The following is a 10,000-nucleotide window of genomic DNA, read 5'->3' as shown; positions in this document are numbered from 1 at the left end:
TCGACCATCTCACACACACCAGACGAGGAGTTTGCCCTGCAAAGCTTATGGAAATACAGCTGCGATTTCCCCGTCTCTTATTAATTAAAGTGTTCCACTGCGAGCGTGTCTCGGTCCCAATTCTGACGTGGTTAATTATCAGACATAATCCTGTTTAGCCTGACAGTTTTGCTCATGTGCAGTGCCATTGTCTTGGATAACTTGCTGGTAGCTGCGTTTTTTACGAGTTTTGGTTTCACGGTTGTGTGTGTGTGTGTGTGTGTGTGTGTGTGTGTGTGTGTGTGTGTGTGTGTGTGTGTCTGTGTGGGTGTGTGTGCATGTGTATGTTTGTCTGTATGCATATGAGTGTATGTGTGGGTGGACCGATGTCTCTACAGTATGTAAGGGATAATGTATAGAACGCCGGTCATTATGGGGAAAATAAGTCCCGACAGGGCTTAACCGGACCCGACGCCAGCGAGGTGTCTTGTTTCACCCTGAAGGGACTTATTTTCCCATAATGACCGGGCGCTCTATACATTATCCCGCTTTATTATACTACCTGCCAAAACGAAAAAATAAACTCCACGATATGTCTCTTTACACTTATTTGTTACCGTTTCGTCGTGGCTTTTGCTGAGAAACAAATAGTTCGCAACACACGCTGAACTTGAATCAAACATTCTTTAGAACACAGCTGATCAACCATCTGCTTTCACTTTTGAATGAAGTTCCAATGCAAAAAGTGATATGAGTGAATACTTGCGGAGTGATATGATCAGCAGCACAAAACCCGTTGCCATTGACAGCGGTAATTATATGTTTGCAGCGGTAATTACATGAATTTATTTTACCGTAGAACGTTGGGAAATCCCATTTAAGTCAATGGAGCGTTCTACTAGCATTGCGAAGAGCCGTATAATAAGTTGAATTACATTACACATATACATTTATTTCAGCCACAGACAGTTAACACCTCTTTCAGAAGTCATTTCGTGGTCAAAGTCATTCTCTGTCAATGTCATTTGCTTTCATTTTACCCACCCTGAGAAGCATAGAGGCATAACAAGATGGAGGGAGGGAGGGAGGGATGGAGGGAGGAAGACAGACATTGGCGCGCGGGGTAAACAGCACGAGGCCTACCGGCGCCACACACAAGTGCAACTTCTAAGTACTTTAGAATTTGTGGAGGCTTCAGTGTCTGTCAGCAGAAGCCCAGTCTAGGCCTGACTGGGGGGATCGCTGTCCCAGACAAGTTTATCATCTCACAACAGAATCATTATCCTGAGCTAATGTACCTGCACCAGGCTATCTGACCAACGGCCTGTGGGAGAGAGGAGGCTGATGACTGTGTGTTTGTGTGTGTGTGTGTGTGTGTGTGTGTGTGTGTGTGTGTGTGTAGGTGTGTGTGCACGCATGTGTATGTGCGTGGGTGTGAGTGTCTCTGTGTGTGTCTCTGTGTGTGTGTGTGTGTGTGTGTGTGTGTGTGTGTGTGTGTGTGTGTGTGTGTGTTTGTGTGTGTGTGTGTGTGTGTGTGTTTGAGTGAGAGAGAAGTGAGCGAGAGTGAAAAGTGAAGCGAGAAATGAAAGAGCAGTAATAACTGTGTGTGTGTGTGTGTGTGTGTGTGTGTGTGTGTGTGTGTGTTTTGTTTGTTTGTTTGTTTGTGTGTGTGTGTTTGTTTGTTTGTGTGTGTGTGTGTGTGTGTGTGTGTGTGTGTGTGTGTGTGTGTGTGTGTGTTTGCTTCTATCTTGAACTTGTTTAATGTTGTTGTTTTCCTCCATTTATTGATCTGACGGTCACCTTCAAATGATTTGTTCACTTTAACGGTTCACTTTAACTGTGCTAGCATAAGAGCTGTGTTGCCCCCTGCAGGTAACCCCCAGAACCAAGTCAACGTCAGACGTTTCTCAGACGTAACCCTAGGCCTAGGCAGTTAGGACCCACGATACCAAGAGGTTATTGCAGGTAGCAGGGACCTACTGTCGAGCGAAGTTGCACGTCTTCCCTCTGCGGCGCAGATAACCTATTACTCCTATTTTATATAAATATCCCCCTTGGAAGTTGATCCGTAGAGGATTTATTGGGATGCTATAAAATAAGGAGCAGCTACGCCTAGGTCTCGGACAGTTGGCTAGCGTGCAAAGATGTTTGACCCTAGAGATTATCTAGAGACACAGGTTATAGGCTACTTCTTGCTCAGGTTTTATAAGGATGGAGATTTTATTACCGTCCTGCAGTACTAAAGTCCAACTAACCCAAGTCTTCGACAGAGCAAATGAATAACCACAGAAGAGTCAAGTTATCTTACCCTCCTGCTGGAATGCGTAGAAAAACCAAGAAAAGACACAAATACTGCTTGAAGAATTGGATGCCAAGGTTAAATGAGTTCTTTACTTTTCAGCACTTTGGTGATGTTACAAAATGCGGCGTAATATCCACTTGCAGGTTACAATGTTGTAGAAAATGGAAAAAGAGTAAATCCACAAAATAGGAAAATAGTAAATAGGAGAAGAGATTAAATAAAAATGGTAAATCCACAAATGGAGAAAAAGAGAATATAAGGAAAAAAGTAAGTCCTCAAAAAGGGGAAAAATCAGCTGATTGTCTTCTGCAGTCACACTCTGTCAGAGTAGCAGGTCTGATATCTGCAACAGGTTCCACGGAGTTTCGGTCCGCGACTCAGCCTGGCACGACGTCCAACACTTTGCTTCTCAAATCCAATTTGGAGGACCTAATTCTAACAACCTCACGCGACATCATAAAGCAAACACCCAATGAGTTGAAGGAAAGAAAAAAAAGAAGAATCATTTGGTTCGACCCCTATTTATACTAGGTAGACTTGACCTCCCCCACACATGCATTTGGTTCGACCCCTATTTATACTAGGTAGACTTGACCTCCCCCACATGCATTTGGTTCGACCCCTATTTATACTAGCTAGACTTGACCTCCCCCCACACATTCCTAAGGCAAATCAATCCTATTTATACTAGCTAGACTTGCCCTCCCCCCACACATTCCTAAGGCAAATCAATCCTACTTTCCCACGACAGTTTAGAACCTTCTAGAAGTTCCCACGATAGCTGGGAATATTCTCACGGTAGCTGGGAATATTCTCACGGTAGCTTGGAATATAGCTGGGAATATTCTCACGATAGCTAATACATTCTAGAAGTCACTGATCTTAACCAACAATTTAAAAATGACACACATTACTTCTCCGGGTTACATTTCGGAGATGCTACATTACATTCAGGTTTACAGATAGTTTCCAGAGGTTACATAAACAGTTTACATTCAATGACAATTATAACAATGTGACACATTACATTTAACAACATACACTTTTACAGTCATCAAGAGAGTTTGGTTACATTCTTACAGGTTACAAACACTTATGGCATTACAATGCAATCTGTATACATTCATTTAACCCTTGTGTTATCCTCAAATCTTACAGACACTCTTTATCCTTGGGGTCAATTTGACCCCAAGGATAACATGAGGGTTAAACAGTTTTGAGACATACAAATCTCTAAGTACATAATTCCCTAAACTTTACAATGCCAGGCTACTAAAGTACTTGTATTGATACATTTCATTCATCGCACTTTATTATTTATTATGAGGTCATTGTTTGCAGTTATGGTTCATTTTCCATTCTTTAATTCACATTCAATACTCATCAAGTATTTCTGAGGTCAGGGTAATCTGGTTCAGTAATCCAGCACATTGTTCAACATCTGTTTTAGCACATTCATTCACTTCCACGCTTTCAGGTGAACTTAATTCAAGAGTAGGTTGCAAGGTCATTGGTTTAACATTACGATTCAATTCCTGGTCAGTTTCTTTCCTAATTTGCCTAATCATATTTTCTAGATCAGAGAGATTACCTTGATAGCTAGCACTGAATCTAGCCTTTCTGCCTTTTCGCCTTGTAAGACGTATTGGTTTTGTGCTACCGCTCTGTGGTCCTTATGGATGGTGTTCAGGCAACACGTCAGAGCCCACAGGGTGATAATTTCCACTCATCAAAATAGCATGTTGCATTGACTGAGTTTAACGTCATTGTGCTGGAATGTGCATTATTGTTATTTTTTAATTGACAGAAAAAAATCATATTAGCACTGTGAAACATTTGTAGCACATATATGTAATTATGTGCAATAAGGCATTTTTCCAGTTAATACCCTTCAAACAAATCATGAAATGGATTCAAAAGTAAATTAGAAAGTGTGTAGGAGGAAAATAGAGAAGTGGCATATGGTAGATAAAGAATAATCTCTCTTGAGGTAGTATTTGAAAAACGTTTTGTTTATTCATGGACTCACACACTTTGAAGAGGTGTCAAAGCTTTCTATCTTCAACCCACACACACACACACACACACACACACACACACACACACACACACACACACACACACACACAAGCATATAAACTCATTCACCAGAGGATAATGTTGTGTTCATGTGATATATTATCTCATCTTTATGACAACTGTACACTTGTCATTGCCTACATTCCACGTCCCTCTGTTCAACACACACATACTCTCTCTCTCTCTCTCTCTCTCTCTCTCTCTCTCACACACACACACACACACACACACACACACAGAGAGAGAGAGAGAGAGAGAGAGAGAGAGAGACAAACACACAGACACACTCATGAATCCATAAGTACACTACCCTCCCCCAACAAATGTGACTTGATTTCATCTTTATATCAGCGCATCGTCCCTCCTTCTGCCCCTCGTGTCTTTGGCGTTTTTCCCTTCCCTCTGATGCAGAGAGCTGATCGTTCTTGCCAGCACTGATAGCTTGGGGACTGTCTATGTGTCACACGGCGCACATTTTTCAAATTAAGAATGGGAGGACAAAGAGAATAAAAGCGCACCTCAATCTCATTTGTTGCAGGAAAAACAAATGAGCCATTACTCCGGCGTGATTGCCAAGGCTTTCTGAGATTCAATTAAATACCGAAATTAAATGAAGCCAGAGACCATACACACACACACACACACACACACACAAACTTTGCAGCACAGCAGTAGAAGCCCATTACAGCATGATCAATGCCCCAGACAGAGGAATGTACCTCTTCCTTTGGCTATGCTGAGGATTGGCACCAGGGGCCACAATAGCGAGTTGAAATTAAATTTTAATGTGCTGCTGATAAGGTGTGTCCGTCTTGTCAAACGCCTGGCAGCTCTGGTGTCAGCCTGCAATTTCTTCTCACCCGAATGGGTGGTAGAGGGAGACCGATGTCTCCAAAACACCCCCAGATTCCTCCGACAGAAAATAAAATTCACAACGAAAGCCACCGCCTGACCTCCGCAGCTCGGTCTGTGTGTGTGTGTGTGTGTGTGTGTGTGTGTGTGTGTGTGTGTGTGTGTGTGTGTGTGTGTGTGTGTGTGTGTGTGTGTGTGTGTATCTGGAATCTGGGATGTGTATCAGCATCAATATTCTCTCTCTCTCTCTTTCTCTCTCTCTCTCTCTTTCTTTCTCTCTCTCTCGCTTAATTTCTATTAGCTTTATTGGCATGAAAAGTAATTGAAAAGAAAATGAAAAGAGAAATGCATTCTGAAACTATGCAAGATTAAACATACTATATTATAAAATACACATATATATATATATATATATATATATATATATATATATATATATATATATATATATATATATATATATATATATATATATATATATATATATATATACATACACACACACACATATATACACTACCGGTCAAATGTTTGGGGTCACTTAGAAATTTCCATTCCACTCCATTATAGACAGAATACCAGCTGAGATCAGTTGCATTGTTTTTTAATCAGGGCAACAGCTTGGCACTTGTCACTCAGCAACCATAGAATGACATCAGAAAAATGAGCAGTGGTCTCTTAATTATTTCCAGAGCTATATATATACAGAACATAAACAATTAAATAACTATAATAAGCAAGCACTATGGTATAGTATACTGTGTATATGTATTTATAGTTAACTATTGTGGCTAAATACTTTTCTGTTGTTGTCATTGTTAGTTCATGTTAAGTGTTCATATGATTGGTTGTTCACGTTCTTGTGCTAGGGTGTTGGGTGTTAGTACTTGCATGTGACAGTAAGAGGTTTGGCTACTGTGGGAAGTATATTTATCCCTATATATCTCTATTGTTTCTTCTTTTTTTTCCTCATCTTTCCTTCTTCCTGTCCTTCCTCTGACCTTTGACCTCTGACCCCTGCAGGTAACCGTCCGTGTGTGTTGCTGACGGCGCGGGTGCACCCAGGGGAGAGCAATGCCAGCTGGGTGATGAAGGGCAGCCTGGAGTTCCTGTGCAGCAGTGACCCTGTGGCTCAGAGCCTTAGGGAGGCCTTCATCTTCAAGATCATCCCCATGCTCAACCCAGATGGGGTCATCAGCATCGTGATCGTCTGGGCGCCTTTGGGTGCTACCCAGGGGAGAGCAATGCCAGCAGACACATGATGAAGGGCAGCCTGGACACGCGACCTGTGCACGCACACCACGCGGCTCAGAGCCCACACACACACCTTACACACACGATATACATCTTCAAGATCATCCCCATGCTCAACCCAGATGGGGTTTCATCGCATACACACATACTTGCACACAGATGACGCGCGCTGGGCCTTCGGGTCTCTACACACACACACACTTGCACACACGCATATACACATACTTGCACACACACAGACACGCACGCACACACACACACACACACACACACACACACACACACACACACACACACACACACACACACGCATACACACATACTTGCACACACACAGACACGCACGCAACGCACACACACACACACACACACACGCACACACACATCGCACACACACACACACACACACACACACACACACACACACACACACACACACACACACACACACACACACACACCACATATACACACATGATGAAAATGTTCAGCCATCTCTCAGCTTTCCGCTTTATCTGCCAGGGATGACAAAACAGAGCCCAAATGCATGGCACAATAGGCAAGAAGTTTAACAGTAAAAACAAATCCACACGGTGCAAGGAAACTATGAAGAAGTTACAAAGGAAACCAGCGCGATCTGACATCAAACAGGAAAGCAAATAACAGAGTATGAATACACAGAGCAATTAACAGGAGACATAGGATGGGATGAAAAGCAACAGGGAGAAGGCGGCTAACACAGAGGGTGATCAGAGTGATCATGTAAGGGCCAGGGACCAGAGAAACACAGGAGCAGCTAAGAGGCGCACAGCAGAAAAAACAGAAACACATGGCACTACAAAGGCACATGACGGTGCACAGCACCTAACGGCCAGCAGTGGGGGTAACCAGGCCCAGTCCCAGCTTTTCACACTTCAGACCTCGTCTGTGGCTGTGTCTGTGTCTGTAGTTGAATGCAGCTGGTAGCGTGTAGATCACCAGTTTTCACCTTATGTGTTCAGTTAGATGGAGAGATATGACCTTTGTTAGTGACCCAGAAGCCTGGAATTTGTGATGTGTCTGTTGTTCTCATTATTTCTCAGATGCACTCTTGTGGGTTTAATGGGGGAAAACTCACTTTAAACCCAATAATCTCGGTAAGATCAGTGTGCCATGTTAACAGAGCAGGTACATGGTGTATTAGAGTATTAGAGTCTAAGTAAAAGTCAATAGTTTTCTGACTTGCTTATCTTTTGCACCCTGCGTTCATTGGTTATTGAGCATCACTCTTGTTTTATCTTGGTACATTCACTGGTCGCTGACTGATATTTATGTATGATTGGACTATCCTCTAAGGATTCTAGGATGCCAGTAGAGCTACTCCTTGACCTTCTCCTTAAGCAGACCGCTGTAAGCTTTATTGACACTGTCCTCGTCCAGCAGCCAATCAATACTCACCTCTGTTCACCCCTCTGCACCCATGCACAGAATTTGCTCCTTGGCAAAGCCAGAGACAATGCTGTTGTCTTTCCTTAATGGCCTGGACTTAAATGGATGCTTTGATTTTTTATAGGCCTAATCTCTATCTATAGCTTTAGTCTTAAAGTTACAGTGTAAAGGATTTGAGGTGATCCATGAGCAGAAATTTGTATTGGTGCTTCCTGTGGGGCTGCAGATGTAAATTAGCCCAAGGCTAAATCTGGTGCAATGCATCAAATGGTTACGTTTATGTTTTAATTGCACACTGTCCCTTACAAAATAAAATTGAAATTGAAATAGAAATATAATATAGAATATAGTATAAAATAAGCATGGCAGTCTTGCTACAGCAGCCCAGAGGGGACTAATTAAGTGCTGGTTCGGGAGAGGGCCTTACATATGTTTATGTCGCATGACAACCGCTGTATTTCTGACACATGCTAGGAATGAGAGGTTTTTAGTTGGTTGCAATTTAGCAACCTCACCTCTAGATCCTACACTTTTATACTCATATTTATTACATTTAGCAACCTCGTCTCTACAGTAGATGCTACACTTTTATAATCACATTTATTCACTTGGCTGATGCTTTAATCCAAAGCGACTTAAATAGCAAAAGAACTTACAATTATTGCAAGGGCCATTCTCCCCTGAGCAACTCGGGGTCAAGGGCACAATGGTGTCAGCCGGGAAATTAATCCACAGACATTTTGATCTGTGAGCAGCAAACTTAAAATAAATGTATCATGACAGCTACAGTAACTGTCTTTTAGGAGTTATGAATGACTGTCTTCCAGGCTCTCAACTGTGGTACTACCCTAGCTCTGTTAGCTCTACTATGGTCTTCACATTAGGACATTCTCTGCTGCCAGTCAGTTCTCAGACATTAGATGAAAAAAAAAAAAACATCAGGTCTCTGAAAACCCTCTCTGTCAAGTCTGTGCAATTGCAACACAGATGAAACAGCATGAGGTCTCGATCAGGAAAACCTCTGTCAAATCTGTGGAATTGCATCATCAAACATCAGGCGAAATGGCCTCCGATGAAATGGCTTGATGTTCTGTCTGGGACCGCTTTGACCATATAATCTGGTTCGAGTGTGAGGAGTGTGATGAATATGATGAATCTGATGTAAAATGAGAAATACCTACAGTATTTATAGATAGTGTCTGGATTTTCACTATGCCCATACATTAACAAAGTTGCTCGAGTATTGAATTAGAATGCTGGGACTGACAGGCCTCAAATGTATTGTGTATTAGACAGAAGATATACAATGGAAGCTTATCAAGCAGGACAACACGCAAAAGTGGCCACTTGTTTTCCCCACTGAAGCTCAAAATGTTTGTGAAAGTTTCTTGGTAGCATGGAGAAGATGCGTCTGTGTCAGAGTTTTAACATTTGCAGACCAGCTTGATTTGAGTCTTTTGTTTTACTTAATAAATCAAGCAACAGACCCATAAAACAATACAGTAAAACAGGTCACAACAAAAATAGACAGCATCCACAGGAACAGAGGCAGTGAATATTCCACAGTAAAGCACAAAGAAAAAAGAGAATCTATACTAGGCAGGTCAAATACGGACAAACGCAAAATAACTTCTTTCCAAGACACTTACAGATATCAGGATGTAGGGAGTATGGAGGACCAACCAACAAGGGATGGCCCAGAAGACAGAGGTTCAGACCAATGACGCACGGCCTGGAAAAGATTAATTGGCTTCCAGGGGCATAACTAGCAGTGAAATTAAACTTAAATTGGTGCATTAATTCCAAAGAAATACACGCCCATGCCGGATTAGCGATTGTTTTTGCGTGCCCGGTTTTTAGGTTCATTGGAAATGGTCTTCAATGGCCTCTTTGCCAGATGGACCTGCAGAGCAAATTTGCCAAAGGTTCATATGCTGGGTATTCACACACAACCACATGACACAAAACTTTGGGGCAATACCCCAACTGTTCAGCAGGGCAGATGGTAGGCCAAGACAGATTCATGACAGTCTGATGAAATCTGATGTCATCAGTCTGATGAGTTGTTGGATGAGTCTGATGTCATAGCACAGAGTGTGATGAGTG

General features: G+C 42.2%; 1 protein-coding gene across 1 annotated transcript in view; it reads left to right on the top strand.

Moving 5' to 3' along the window:
* Positions 1-10,000, top strand: part of LOC125302820 (cytosolic carboxypeptidase 4) — a 137,782-nt gene that overhangs the window by 72,310 nt on the left and 55,472 nt on the right. The window contains exon 21 of the mRNA XM_048256140.1: positions 6,236-6,411. Within this exon, the coding sequence (XP_048112097.1) occupies positions 6,236-6,411 (176 nt within the window). The remainder of the gene's footprint in view (positions 1-6,235; positions 6,412-10,000) is intronic.

Source organism: Alosa alosa, chromosome 11, assembly GCF_017589495.1.
Source record: "Alosa alosa isolate M-15738 ecotype Scorff River chromosome 11, AALO_Geno_1.1, whole genome shotgun sequence".
Classification (NCBI taxonomy): domain Eukaryota; kingdom Metazoa; phylum Chordata; class Actinopteri; order Clupeiformes; family Clupeidae; genus Alosa; species Alosa alosa.
This window is presented reverse-complemented; position numbering and strand designations above follow the sequence as displayed.